General features: G+C 34.8%; 1 protein-coding gene and 1 non-coding gene across 2 annotated transcripts in view; both read left to right on the top strand.

The window, feature by feature from the left end:
- The window catches only part of RhoGEF3 (Rho guanine nucleotide exchange factor 3), a 421,983-nt gene extending 406,271 nt beyond the window's left edge, over window positions 1-15,712 (top strand). Inside the window, exons 16-22 of the mRNA XM_076419229.1 lie at window positions 5,592-5,889; window positions 8,914-9,640; window positions 11,511-11,835; window positions 11,893-12,021; window positions 12,080-12,164; window positions 12,225-12,464; window positions 13,896-15,712. Coding sequence (XP_076275344.1) covers window positions 5,592-5,889; window positions 8,914-9,640; window positions 11,511-11,835; window positions 11,893-12,021; window positions 12,080-12,164; window positions 12,225-12,464; window positions 13,896-14,047 — 1,956 coding nt within the window. The 3' untranslated portion in view covers window positions 14,048-15,712. The remainder of the gene's footprint in view (window positions 1-5,591; window positions 5,890-8,913; window positions 9,641-11,510; window positions 11,836-11,892; window positions 12,022-12,079; window positions 12,165-12,224; window positions 12,465-13,895) is intronic.
- Window positions 6,986-7,092, top strand: LOC143189382 (U6 spliceosomal RNA). The gene has a single exon (XR_013003841.1). It is a non-coding gene; the product is annotated as a U6 spliceosomal RNA (small nuclear RNA).
- Window positions 15,713-16,091: the final 379 nt, after the last annotated feature.

The following is a 16,091-nucleotide window of genomic DNA, read 5'->3' as shown; positions in this document are numbered from 1 at the left end:
CTTTAGTCTTTATATTTGATAACATTTTCAACTATTCAAGTTGAAATATTTTCAGCAACTTCAACTATTTTATTTAGATTAGAATTGTGTTCAATGTCAAGGCCAAACTAAATTAAAACTCAGAGTTAATGCGGCAACATTGCGATGTTTTGACGTCACAAATTCGGATGACGTATTTACAAAATAACTTTGAATATACTATACACTTTCATCGCGGTATTTTGTTCAATCTTATAAATAATCTAAGACAAATTTGGAACTGTATATGAAAGGAGGAATGGAGATCTTCGAAAATAAAAGAAAAATTAATAAATAATTTTTTTATAATTATTTATTTATATAATGTGAATTACCTTGATAATTCATGTAAGTCAAAACATAACATGTCCTCATTATGTTTGTTATCTTTATTAATTACATAGAATTTTTATACAGCATTTCATTTAGCATGATTCTTGTTATACCTCGAATTTATTATGTGGAAAAGGTTTATTTTAACGATTAATTCTAGCTTTGTTCAATGAAAATAATTGGAAATGTGTTTTAGGCTGGGATTTATTGATTATATTTATGTGTTGTATGGATAATTAGATAATGTAACCACAAATTTATAGCTTTACGTATACGCATAATGAAAGAAAGGGAAAGAGAAATATTTTGAAACACAAGTGAAATTAATATACATTTTCTGTTCCAAATCTAATGTAATATTAATGTCGATGGATCGTCAAAAATGGTTTGATAATCTTTAAAATGTCATTTACCTACTTTTGCGTCGTTATTGATAATCACTTAGCCACAGTAGATAAAGGTCTCCATTTGTATTACGATAATATCCGGTAAATACTGTGGAATATTTATAAATAATTATGAAAAGAAAACAGTTCTTTGTAAACGTATAAAAGTGTGAACTGTGACATATTGGAAAAATTCAAATATATATTGTTAAATATAGGTGATATGACTATTAAAGGCCCTATGGCCTCTGGTAGGTTATTAAAATATTAAGTATGTATAGTTAAATACTATTAGTGATACATGAAGTTTAAAATGTTAAAATGTGTATCCTATTTTAGCAACTAAGCCTTCAAAATATAAACTAAAGCCCAAGATTAGCCATTCTCTTATGAAGCATATAAAGAGCTCTAGGAAAAAATTATTTAAACAAATCCAAATCGGCCCACCCGAATGTCAACTGGCTTACAATAGTTAAAAATCTTCAAATTGCATTACTTCTTCAAATCACTTATTTAGGCCAATAGGACATACCCAGGGATTTCATTCTTATGAGGTATTACTATTAATTATAATACGGCTTGTTATATAACCATATAATTCTAATTATCCAACCAAAATGGAACTAATTAAATTGTCTCATGAGTTGTGTGGCAATATTTTGTTGAAACAACATATCATCCAATTTAAGCAAAAATAACTCTGTTGTACTATCACGACATCCTGAGTCATCCCTGGTCAGTTGGTTGAATGCTTGACCAGCCCAATGTTTGAAGAAGTAAGGTCCAGTGATGTTTTGAGCCCAAAGTCCACAGCAAATAATGTCGTGGATGCATTTCTCATCAAATGCAGGTTTTCTGACACCAAACACCCCATTTTATTTTAACGATTAATGTATATATCAAACAGATAATATACTTCAGTGAACGCTCAAATAATTTGTTATATTAGATATGCTCAATACAGTTTTCAAAATCTACAAATGTATTTATTACTATTGTTCCGTTGTACTAGCATCAATACAATAACGAGACTTCTTATTTTCTGCTCTTTGTCTAGTAGCTGTATTGCTTCCATGTTGTGTCATTGTCATTCTGCATTTCTTCGTTGGTACTGTTGCTATAGTCGTTGGTAATTAGTCGAAGAACTTTAATATTTTGAGACAACCCAACATTTGTACACTATAAGTCCAAATAGGCTTTATTATTAACTGATAAACCACTCTGTGTCATTTTAAGTCAAGTCTTTCCTTTTCGCCTAACCTGATGTACCAAAAATTAATGCAAAAATAATTTTGGTAAAAAAGCTTCCATTATATTGTTTAATGATTAACACTTATTGGGTTGTTGTTTTCTTTATATTAAAGGCAGAAAAAGCGAACATTTATTACTACAAAAATTTTTTTTTAATTCAACATTTATACATCACTTATATATAACCATTTTATAGGGTAATAAATAGTTGATCTCTAGAAAAAATCCAACGAACTCTTTTCATCTACTAACATTATTAACTGTTAATCACTTTTAATAAAAAATTAAGTTATTTAAAGTTATCCCGAATCGGATTACATAAATTCTTTATTAACGACATGAAACACTATTCCACTATTTTAATTCCGCAGGTAATAAAAGTTAGCAGTACGTCCAATCTAGCAACCAATTAAGCCAATTATCCACAATTAGGCAATTAGATTAAAAAAAAAGAAAAGCCTAATGACGAGAGAACCGTTATGAGAACTGACCATTGCTGTCGGCCGAACAATAGGCCGAATAACAGAAAGCGCAACCATCATCAAAGTAAAATAGCATGTATCAACGATTGCTGCTACTAGTTTATGTCTGTTACACGCCATAGTATTTCTACCTTTTTATCGAATTGTTTGTTCATTAACGGATTCAGTTGGAATCGCAACGAAAATCGTATGCAGCAGCTCTTTGCGCTCGTTGTTTTCGGTCGAATCCGATTGTGCCCGTTCGAGTCGGCGATTACGCCTTGTTGGAAGTGAATTCGGGATATTTACTGCATAGGGTCGCTACGCTACAAAACGAATCGACATTCAATTGCATCGCACGTCGACCTGGCTAAAAATGATTTGTAAGTTGTTGCTTGTTTGTTAAAACTCAAAATCTCGTTTAAACTTTCTACGAATAAATGGTTCGCGAACTGTAGAAAAGTTTCCAACGAGTTCGTCTATTTGGAACTCGAATTGTGAATATAGTCATGAGAACTTTATACGTTGTACAGGTTTCAAAAGTGTTTTCTAAACAATCTAAAAGGGAATTTGCGCGCTAGCTTATATAACACTAAAAATATATTAACAGTGTTCTAAGTATTTTCTAAGTAGAGTGCGTTTCGTTTTTGAAGAACTTAATATATATATATATATAAAATGTAAATTAAATTGTGAAATGTAATCTGTTAAATCAATAATTAAACGGTGTGTGTGTTGAAGAAATGTTTCCAACAATATCTTTAAAAATAAATATATTTTATACGGTTAACATTATAAATATATAAGTTTCAATTTATTGTAATTTCCAACGAGCAGTATGACTTAGAGTACGTTTTCCGTAAGAGTAAAATTTATAAAATACCACTCAAAATCTTAAATTTTCCATAAATATATGTTTTATAAATCTAGAAAAGTTTTCAATGAGATCATTTACTTGAGGAACATTTTAATAAGTTCTTTAATAAGTAAATACGTTGTTTATAATGCGAATTTCGTTAAGTTTCTGAAGAGCTATTTTAGTTAGGAAGCGGTTACAACGCTAAGTTTTGTAATAACTCCTTGGTTAATTTGTTTATAAACTATTGCCGACTAACGAAATACCTTACTTACTCATTAAAATTATATACATTATGTAAACTATATAATAATTTCCAACGAGTTACATTATTTAGAGTGTTTCCGATTAAGATAAACAAATCCACTCATTTATTCAAGCGGTACCACTTCGGAAATCTAGTCGACATCGTGATCCAATGAATGAAGTAATCTTAATCGTATTCGTATCGTAATCATTTTAGTATTAATTGAACAGATACGTGCAGGAATTTGTTCGGACTTTCGTTAATTTGTGGAACAACGTGCGATTTTTAGAATCGTGTCTTTATTTTATGACGGTTTTTTACATAAACCGCGATTCGCAACGTAAAACGTGCTTGCGTGGTTTTGATTAGTTAACATAATCGGTGTGCCAGTTAAATTAAAGTGCTAGGAATTTTATTTCCTTTTAATTTGATCAATTTATAAATAATCTTAATCTAACAAAAATTGTTTCATATTCGTTTTCCCAAAGTAGCTGTAAATCAAATATCTCCAATGGAAGTTAGCACAGAAATTGATAACAATCTCAATCCTAAAAAGGCTCCTGGAATTGATGATATTTCACCTGGGTTATTGAAAGAGATGCCACGAAAAGCAATAATCATATTGACATATATTGTGCTTAAAATAATTAGAATAATTATGCTTAAAAGCCTGACAAACCGGAAGAACAAGTTGGATCTTATAGGCCTATTTCTCTGCTACCTGTGATATCCAAATTATTTGAGAAACTGCTGTTAAAACATATTAAATTATTTATAGAAATACCAGATTTCCAGTTTGGATTTCGAAATAATCACTGGCCAATTGACGACGTGCGCAGAGTAACATCGGTTGTTGAAAAGGCATTCGAAGAAAATAAATACTAAATACGTCTAACAAGCTTTTGACTAGCAAATTGCTACGATGGAATTACTGTCGACTGCTGTAATCACATCTTTTTGAACGAAAATTTAGAATCTCGCTTGAAGGGGCATTCTTAAGGCTTAAATCTATTGCGGCTGGAGTTCCAGAGGGTAATGTCAAGTAGTGTATCTGCGTATCTGCTCTATACTGCTGATATCCCAACAACAACAGAAACAGTGCTTGGAATAATTGCGGACAACAGAGCTATCATGACAAAAGGTATATCTCTGTCTAAGGCTATAGAAAAAGTACAAGTAGCGGTTAACAAAATCTACAAATGGTCTAGAAACTGGAAAATACAGCTTAATAGCTCCAAATCTGTCCATGTTAATTTTGCGTTGCGACGAAATGACAAAAACCTAATTAGTGCGGGTGGCAGATTATACACTTGACGGATGGCCGATTCCTCAAGCCTTATCAACTAAATATCTCGGAATACATCTCGATGGTAGATTAAATTGGAAACATCATGGTAGACAAAAACCAGAGCAGATTAGACTCAATGTCAAGCAACTGTACTGGTTAGTTGGAAGATACAAAAACAAAGAGATTGGTTTATCAGTCAATCATAAAGCCACACCAATGGTGTACAAATAAGGGGTTGAACTGAAACATCAAACCAACTAGGAATTCAACGCACCCAAAACCAAGTTATACGATTAATTACCCATACTTATCGCTACATAATCAACGAAGAGCTGCACGATGTCCTCGAAATCAAATGGATACACGAAGTGATCCAATATTTCGCCTTAAAACATGAAATAAGGTTGCTAAATTATAGCAACGCAAAAGCAATGTAACTATTGGGCAACACGCAGGAAATCAGAAGATTAAAGCGAACCAAACCACACGAACTTGTTTAGTGTATAAATGTATTTTTAACTTTAGCTTAAGTAGTTAATAATGGGATTAATTTAATTTAGGATATACATAGTGATGTGTTAATCCCGTACTTGTGTATTAATGCAAGTACAACAAAATAGTAGTAGTAAATCAATTTATAAATTAAGATTGTACTAAGCATATATAATGTAAGATGTAATTCATTTAAAAAAAATTCCAACGAGTTACTACATGTGGAGCTAGATTGTTCTTATGTATTCTTTTATTTCAGGCTGACCTAAAACACCACCAGCAACAACAGCAACGCAGTGGCGGCAGACCGGTGAGACGTTCGCGCAGCGATCTGGGCGGACAACGTTTACTTGGTTGGGAGCAGCGACAAGCGGCACGTAGGCTGTTGCGCACCATGGCGAGTCCACGGAAACGTCCACCCGATTCCGACTGCGCGGTCGTGCTGCGCAAACATAGTCACGGTGCTCCACCGCGCAGACCTGCCCTGCGGCGCTCTCTCAGCCAGCCGATAGACATCGACAAGCTGTCACCTCTGCTCGGTACCAGAACCATTGGGAGTAAGTAGAACAATTCGTTTAAAAATAATTCACTTCCGTGGATTTTCCCACAATTAAAACGCTAAACAAATATCAAAGATTCCTTTTTGAAACTGCTTCATTTTATTTTTTCAGTTATTAGGTGCTTGCATATATTGTATATGAATTTTCTCTAATTATTGATCCAATTGGAAGGACTAGAAATGTTAATAAATTATGTTTTCCTATCAATATTGGAAAACCTCTTCGATTGGTATTGGTACTAGCGATTCACAAACTGACGCTATTAACTTCAATTTCTCTTGATTGCTCACAGCTGACGATTTTAGCTAGACTTGGTTGTAAATTAAAGCACTCACTGTACTGTTCTATTAATTTGTTAATTACTCTACTAGGTCTACCGGTAAGTCATTGCCGCTTTTTATCGGAAAAATAGTACATAATTTTCAAGAAAATGTATTTACTCAAAGTATTTGATACGCAATTTGATTCTCTATATCTTGCTCATCTTTCTGGCAATTTATGAATGCCATTACAAAAAAACTGTTTGTCCTTGGAGCAAAACCCGAGCCATTTTCTAACTTCTTCGAAGTTAGCGAGGTGCTGCTCTGCAAGCGCACGTCCCATTGATGTGAAAAGTTCATAGACGGACACGGCAAGGTCTGGAGAGTACGGCGGCTCATGTTCCATCGTAGCGCTTCAATTTAACATCCAGTTTTTCGCGAATTTTTTGAGCTTTTTCGAAAATTACCGCAGACTTCATAGAAGTTTTAAATAGTATGGTTTCGATAACCGAAATATATTCAATCAAATTGATTGCGATTTGAATTTGAGATTACCTTTATATATAGAATATTCATGTACAAAATTTAATATTTTTTATTAGCTAATAGTATAATGCCGAAAAACAGAAAACGCTGGTTGAATAAAAGCTTATTTATTTTAACGTTAAATACTACATGTGATCTACGGAAGGATGGGTAGGATATTAGGTAGATCAAGGTTATACGGAATTGTTAAGGAAATGCAAATACGAAGAGGAGAGAGAAAGAGAGAAACGTCGCCGTGCTTGTCTGTTATACCCGGACCCGCATGGAACGAATCCTTTTTGAGTTCAGTACTCGCTTCTACGGTACATATACTAAAACTGGAACAATACATAGAAGATTAGCATAGCCTCTGCGAAAGGATGACACGCAAAATCGTGAAGCGTTCCACACTTTTAAGCACGATTTTTCGCCGATGACATTGTCATTTATCATGCTCATCAGAATCACAAAAGAAGTCAGGAATTTCTGCAAAAATTCCTCGATACTCTCCCTTTTTGGTCAAAAACAAACGACCAGTATAAGGATTTGTCCTCGAATGACAGGTCCGTCTATCGATGGCAATAACATAAACAACAAACCTGAGCATAAATTCCATATGGCATTATATTCAACTCACGCCTCAGCTGGCTTCCACACATCAAACAAACAAAAAACAGATGCCTAACTGATATTAGCCTAAAACGATCCCTCGCCAACTTTCACTGGGGTGCTCATAGAACCACTCTTCTGGACATCTACAGAGCACTGACGTTGAGTAAGCTGGACTATGGCTGTCAGTGTTTCATTTCTGCGGCCTCATATGTAAAAAGATTAAATTCAATTCAGAACACAGTACTAAGGATTGCTCTAGAAGCATTACATACAAGTCCAATTGATAGTCTACTCTGTGACTCCCAACGAGAACTTTTGCTACTAAGGTACGCAGGCACTTTAAAACTCAAGCCGGGACTATCTCAATATGTGGAATTTTTCGCCATCAACCGTAGTATCAAAGTAAAAGGGCAAACATACAAACGGTCTGGTTATTGCTTCCAGAAAATCTGTAATCGCTTATCATTGGAGATACCTACTATCGGTAAATTAATGAATAAAATACCTCCCTGGCAGAACGCACCTATTTCCATTGATCTCTCGATGAGACTTCTTCCTAATGATGCTCTTAACTCTTTTAGTGCACGCTCCCTTTTCAAACAATTGTTCTTCGAAAAATATCTTAATCATCATCAGATTTACACTGACGGATCTAAAAACAATGAATATATCGGAGCTGCATATACATCAACATTGAAGGAAGAACATTTCAAATTGCCCTCTTTGACGAGTGTTTTTACTGCCGAATTGCTGACCATATACAAGACTCTTAAATGCATTCAAGACAGTCCAGACTTGACAGCTTAAAATCACTACAGGCGCATGATTCATTCCACATGGGTATCGAAGGTAAGGAAAGAGCCGCCCATCTTGCAGGGAAAAGGGAAGGATCACTTTTGGAAAACCATCTAACTGGAGAAGGGATCTGAATACATATATTATTATACCGCACTATATAAAAAACTGGATCAACTAAAGTAGGACTTAATGATCAATAACAAATTGTGCGAGATAAAAGAAGCCGATCTGTGATAAATGTAGATACCTGCTGACCATCAAACACATTCTAGTTGAATGTCAAGGACACGCCCTCCAAAGACAGCTCTCTGGCCTGAAGGGATCCATGAAACAACTGATGATCCTGATGAACTATTTGGCTGCCATCGGAGTACCTTAAAACATATAATAGATTATGAATACTACTGCGGTTAACTTATATTATGCGGACCTTTAAACTGTTCACTCCATATTATTCTCATACTCATGTTAAATGAACTATAAGCTTTTTTGTTTTGTTCTGTATATTGTTTATTCTGTATTATTAAAATGTATATAGTGCGTAGGTCCTAAATAGCCCTCGAGGCTGATGGGCCTTTAATAAGCAAAATCTAAATCTAAATCTTTGGGTCCAGCGTGGAGGTGGCCTAAAGAGTTTTAGCGGTCGTCACATATGCAAGCACCTAATAGTACTGTAATGATATTAATCAGTAGAGTCAATATTTTTCTATTAGAGATTTATTTTAAATACCATATCATAAGTTTTCCTAATTATCGCTCATCCACACAATAAACCATCATTTCAATCTTTCAATCACTCCTAATCATTTTTGAATTACTCTTTCAGATAGAACGGTGGCACTGAGCGAGGACGAGCACGAGAACCGTGCTGCCAGTCATACCTCAGATGAAGACACCACCTCCGATTCGGATGTTTCATCTGTGGCCTCGTTCAGCGGCCGCAAGAAGTCCCTGGAACTGGCCGGTGCCGACGAGGACCTGGTGGTCCTGGCGGAGGCCGTGTTCGATCACGTGGCCATCGAAGCCGACGAGCTGGCCTTCCGGGCCGGGGACGTGGTCGAGATCGAGGAGATGGCCGACCGCGAGTGGTGGTGGGGATCGACCGGCGGCCGATCCGGCTGGTTTCCCGCGCAGTTCGTACGCCTGCGCGTCAGTCAAGAGGACACGGTCGAGGATTGTTTGGCGGCCATCGCGGCCGGACGTCCGGCCTCCGCTCAGATCCGACGTCGCACCAGCGTGTCGTTGCTGTCCAACGATCAGGTGAGGACCAGCGTGGTGCGCGAGCTCGTTCACACCGAGAGGGACTTCGTTAAAGTGCTCCAGGACGTGGCCGAGGGTTATTTGTCCGAGTGCCGTAAGCGGGAGGATATGTTCAATGAGGAGCAGATCGCGACGATCTTCATCAACCTCGAGGAGATACTGCGTTTCCAGCGGAGTTTCCTGCGCGACTTGGAGACCTGCGTCGATTGGGATGCGCCGCACCGTAGCTGCGTCGGCGAATGTTTCCTGAAGCACAGCGTGGGATTCAAAATGTATTCAGACTATTGCAATAGGTAAGTTCTTCATTTCCTTCTTATTTGTATAAATACATAACCCAAAAAGAAATCCAACACCCTGTAAATCACTATATAGGACATTATTTATTTTTCTTCCCTGCCAAAAAATTAGTATGGATTCATGGAGTTCCGATTTAGAGTGAACAAAATTTTATACTTTAGAATTTTAAAACTCTTTCTAATGATCGATTTCCTAAATATTTCTGCTGAGAAAGGTTAACCATCTGGTTCTTATTGATTTATTCTTCCTGGTGTAATAAATGCTCTAGCTAGTTTGGCAGTATCCCAATCTTTGCACATTTTTTACAATACATTGTCAATTTTCAGTGGTTCTGTTCAGGTAACCCACTTGTGATTAAATGAAATTTTTGCCACTTTTACCTTTTCTACAGCATCAACTACTCGTAATCCAACATTGAAAGAACATTACCACGAAATCTAAGTGAACACTCCATTCTTAGGCTTTATTTTTTGTTATGAAATTTTAACGCTCAGTTACATAATGTAATTTTTTCTTTGAGAAAACTCTATGAAAATAAATTCACAATTCTTCTATATAGAAATATACAATACTATATGTAATATACTATAACATTGCGACGTTTTGACGTCATAAATTTAGATGACGTATGTTCACATCAACTTTGGATAGACTAGAGATATATTTTAACGTGTAAAGTTGTAACACCATGTAAAGTAAAAAATGTGTTTCATAACGTATTAAGTTGCGTAATAAAATAGTATATTATTCTATATCTTACATTTCTCTACATTTGATTTATTATTAGCTCTTTCAATTTGATTTCTAAATAATCTTAGGCATAACATTCCCTAATTTCATAATGACTGTCATTGGCAACAGTCAGAAGTATTTTTTGTTGGAATATCAGCAGTACAAGGCAGAGTAAAGTATATTCACCAAATTAGTAAAAAATATTTATTTATATCACTCCACTAACCAACAGTTTAAAATTTCACAGTAGATACTCTTCTAACCATCAGCTTTACAAGTTTAGGATTTACTTCACTTATGTACTGAAGTATGTTTTAATACAATGTTGCTCGTTTTTTTATGGCATATAAAATATTTTTAAAGAGTTTTTCATTTTGAAGCTTTGTAGTGCAAAATCGGTACACTGTATTTTATTCAAAATATTGTCCAGCGATAGCCGCTACGTTTCCCATCGTTCAGACAATTTACGGATTCCACCTCGAAAGAACGATGTATATTTTGAGGCTATCCATGAATCTACCCATTTTTAGGTGTCTTCATAAGAAGCGAAGCATTCATATGTCGGAATAAGTAGTAATTAGAAGGTGCAAGGTCTGGAGAATACAGCGGGTGGAGTAGCACTTTCCATTTTAATGTCGCACTGCCCAACTTTTACAATTTTTTGCGTCGATTTTACAACATGTGGTCGAGAGTTATCATGCTGAAGAATAACACTGTTATGTCTTTGCTCGTATTCCGGTCGTTTTCCGCATAGTGCTCGGCTCAGACGCATCAATTGCAGTCGATAGCGCTCCCCATTGATGGTTCCATGAAGTAATGTCTTCAAATCGTCGTCCTCAAATGTTTTGACTGCCCAGAAAGCTCTTTGTCTTCGGTGTCAAGATCACCATTTTTAAAACGTTAAAATCAGTATTCACCTGTTGAAATCGATAGAGCATGTTTGCCATAAGCTTCGCACAGCATTCGATGACTTTCAACCGCCTTTATCTTCTAACTGAAGTAAAAGGTAAAACTTCCTGCAAATGCGATTTACTCGGTACAAATCTTCGACGAAATGACCATCATCTGTTGTGAATTCTTTAAAATTAAACTAATTTAATTAAATACTAATTTTCCAATATTTACTTTTTACAGCCATCCCATGGCAACAGCAGCATTACAAGAACTTTACCAGTACAACAACTACAGCAAATTTTTCGAGGCATGTCGACTGATGCGCGGACTAATCGAGATACCCCTGGACGGATACCTTTTGACGCCAGTCCAGCGAATCTGCAAGTATCCTCTTCAATTGGCGGAACTGCTGAAGTACACGAGGACGGACCACGAAGACTACGCCAACATCAAGGAAGCCCTGGAGGTGATGCGAGGGGTGGCGATGATGATCAATGAGCGTAAGAGACGGATGGAGAGTCTAGAGAAGCTGGCTGGTTGGCAACAAAGAGTTGAGGCTTGGGAGGTAAGGATTATTTCATGTCGATATCGATCAGATTAAGGAAGACAATGATTTTATTAGGGTGAAGACTTGATCGAGCTGAGTTCTCAACTGATCCATCAAGGAGAGGTGGTACGGGTTACTTCTGGAATGTGGACGAATAATATCACACTGTTTTTGTTTGACCATCAAATAGTTTATTGTAAAAAGGTTTGTAATTTGTTCGAATTGTTTAACAAAAAATGTATATTCCAACTTAATATTACAGGATATACTTAAGAGAAACACTTACGTATACAAGGGTAGGATTTGCCTGGACACTAGTGAAATTATCGATGTACCTGATGGTAAAGGTAATATACAAAAGCACTCCATCCAGAGAAATATCATATTAATTGATACAATTTTTCCAGATTCTAATTTGGGGGTCAGCGTGAGGCACGCGATCAAATTGTTGAATCAGACTCGCGACAAATTTTTAATATTTTGTTGTCGTTCTGCTAAAGACAAACAGCGATGGCTGGACGCCTTCATCGAGGAACGAAAACTGGTTGCCAGGGATCGAGTCGACGGACTTGAATTGCCTCAGGCCACTCGACACTTGGCTCGAGCCGCAGCAAGCCGTCAAAAACGCCCACCAAGAAAACTAAGGCGTAAGTAAATTACTACATTTTTTCGTGTGTCTAAGGACATTTTTCGGAATGTTGGTTAATTGTTATTCGATTCAACAATAGAGATACTCACACTGCCTTGCTTATGTTCAAGAAAACAACATTGTCATCAAGCCCTCTATATTCGCAAGATCCCATTTAACTTCTTTGTGCACAAAAATAAAAAATTGAATTACTAAAATATCCAAAACTAACCCAGTGAAGAGATTCCAGAAGGGATTGGAAGAAACAGTGACCTAAGTTCATAATATCTAATCATATAATATATAAAAATACATATTTTAAAACTTTCCAAAATTAAAATTCTTATTATTTTTTGATCGCACCTCATGTATGTATTAATCGACCAATTCGAATACAGATTTTAATACTACTTGATGTTCTGCTTAACCAACTTAATGAGTGTTTTATTCAAATTATTTTGTGAACAATCTCAATAAACTAATAATCTAGATAATCTTAAAACAATAACTCGTTAAATTATATTTCACACTCAACTTTCCCAGAGGCATATTATCATCCATTATATGTGATATGTGAATATACAATATGTGATAGACTAATTGATTAAGCTCAGTGCATCTTAAAGCAATTTAATAATCCCATTAAGTAGCTGAAAAAGTAATTCACAATTTTAAAACCCACCTAAACTAGAGTTATATGGAATTGATGAATTATGATAAATTTACTTTGGATAATCAGTAAAGCATAGTATTAGTATAGCTTAGTTATTAGAAGAAGTAATAACTGAAATAAATAGCTTCTGGTTTTTTGAAAAAGGTGAGAAACTTAAAAGGGAGGCTTATGAAGAAATATTGGTAATGTATACTACTTTTTCAGGTACATGGTACTTGAAACATCTTAATGAATTCACAATTTAGATTCCCCCTCTGTGTTCTATAATTTTAAAACAATCATTCATCAAATTATATTTCACGTTCAACTTTTTCAAGATTATTTTACCACCATCCATTGATATCCATTTTATTATAGTTGTACTATTGTTAGATTCAATGTTTTTTAAGACAAATTGATATTTCCATTAAGTAGCTAAAAAATAATCCACAACAATAAAACCCACCTAAATTGGTACATTTATTGATCAAGCTGTTAGATGAAATTGATTAATTAAGATAAATTTAGTCTGGAAAATATGTAAAAGATCTGCTTAGAACAAATTAAAAGTGAAATAAATATATTTCTTATAATTATAATTAAATTTAAAAGGAAGCTTATGAAAAAATTAGTCAGCAATGTAAAGTAATTTTTCAGGCGCATAACACTTCTATTATATTCTATCTTAATCAACTCTCCGACTGAATGCCACTCCAATGTCTGAAACATTTCAAAATCATTCATTCATAAATAATTGATATAATTAACTTATTACTTAACGATTAATTCTTTTTGCAGAGGGCAAGAAACTGAAACACCAGTCCGGATACATAGGTTCGTCCATGCTTCAGTTGAACGTCACCGGATCCAATTCGCTTTTGGGTAGGAAGATGGGTACCTGGTTTAGCTTCGGAGGTGGGAAAAAGTCGAGACACCACGACGTTCCTTGAACGATAACCACCCCAATGGACCGCTGTGTACATAATCTAACGTGCTGAAATTGAGGTGCTCTACTGACTGACTGACTGTGTTGTTTTAACGTTGTACAGATATTAAGTCGCATCGGTGCCAAAAAATAGCTTAAGTTACGAGTTTCGAAACCAAATATCAAGCTGCTGTACTTAAAAAAATATTCCTTTACGATGGTGGCGAACGTGAAACTACTAGGAAACATATCAGTAGGATATCGCAGTGCTGAATCGTTTCTGGTTATATTACGTTTTAACATACATGACCAACGTCGAAGGTTTAGTCCATTACGAACTGCAAAAGTTCCTTATTTAATCCCCTCAAACTTAGATCTACAGAGATCATTTCTCTGAGTCATTATGCTGAGGTCACATTCTTCACAGGAAAACAGAATTTCATTTATAACAAGACTGTGAAATAAGAACATTTAGAAAATTGATTTTTGTTATACCGTTTAATATATTGATATATATTTGTAAAAATAATTATGTTAAGGATGAAACACATATTTTGTTGAATTTATTTAATATTTTGTTTGTAGTAGAATCTGTTTGAACAATGATTTTTTTATATCGATTCTTATTTATAGACGTAGATAGATCTTCCAAACCAATGAAATTATATGTAACTGATATTTTTACTTCCTTAAGTTTATCATCTAGTTATCAGTGAAACAACTTAATGTACATACAAAAATAATAGATCAAGAACTTAGCAAAATAATTTAAACAACTCGACCCTGAAAACGTCAGACTTTGTAAAGTTAAGAAAAAATATCCACCAGAAACACCTAATGTTGGCAATTGTTGTTCTTATAGGACATTTTATTAATTTTTAAGTAGAGAAGTTTTCCATTTGTATAAAGTATGTTTATTGTTTTATGTAAGATATTTATAAATGTATACTAGTTGTAAATTAATGTATTTAATATGTTATTTATTTCGAACGTATTTCTTGAGGAATGTGACGCGCTGGCAAGAATCGAATTTCTACACAGAATAATTTAACTCTACAATTTTCGGAGTGATAGGGGGGAATTAATATAGAAAAGGTATAAGACTGAACCTTCGCTCTTTTCTTTCGCGTTAATTTCATATAATTTATTATTTACAAAACTAACGCAATACAACAAGGTGATATTTGACTTTCGTCGTGATGTGTTTAGAGAAAACAAAAACATTTGGAGCAACAAGGCCTAAACTGTAAATATAATTAAGAACGGGCCTGAAAACTAGTCGCAGACGAGACGTATCCTCCATGGAATCTCCCGTTCCCCCACTCCCTGTTTCTCTCTATAAACATAATGTCATCATTCGATAATTCTACGCACAAACAAAAATCTTTGCAATTTGTAAATTACTTTGCACAGGGTATTAAGGCGCAAAAGCAAACTTGTATCGACTATCTAAACTAAACGCTCCGAAACGGTAGGATTGTCTAGGAAGAGATCCCTTTCTATTTTTTGTAAAACTCTGTTGGTCTGTCTCGTGTTTGGACTCGCTCGCGTGACACAGACCCACTTTTGGACCAAAAAACCTTGAGAAAAATAACACTTTTTACACTGTCACTGTAGAAACACTCTACTCTTTTTCATTAATGTTTTACATTGTATATTATTACTTATTATTATTAAACTTTTTGTTTTATTTTCTTTTTTTGATTTGTTTATTTTAGTTACTAGCCCTTGTCCCTTTAGTTTTGGTCTCTGTTCCGATTAAGATTTATTTACAGGATTAAATTAAGATGTGCATTGATGGACGGCAAAGGAAGGTGTTAGAAATTGATTTGTATTTATATTGATATTTTCATTAGTCATATGCAAATCAACAACTGCGTTGATGATTGTTAAATTTAGAAACTTTTAAAACCTTTACACCCAATTTTATAAGCACTTTACTTTTTTGGTATAATGTTTTTACGTGATTTTATCCATTCCTTCGCCTTTGATACTTTTATAACAATATTTACTAATCACTACATCTCTATTATCCACTATTTTTGGAAACTAGTAGACCTGCATATAGG

This window comes from Rhynchophorus ferrugineus, unplaced genomic scaffold, assembly GCF_030347505.1.
Source record: "Rhynchophorus ferrugineus isolate W39M unplaced genomic scaffold, kcgeb_rfMv2 rfM1, whole genome shotgun sequence".
Taxonomy (NCBI): Eukaryota; Metazoa; Arthropoda; class Insecta; order Coleoptera; family Curculionidae; genus Rhynchophorus; species Rhynchophorus ferrugineus.
The sequence above is the reverse complement of the archived record's forward strand: the minus strand, read 5'-3'. Positions and strand labels throughout refer to the sequence as shown.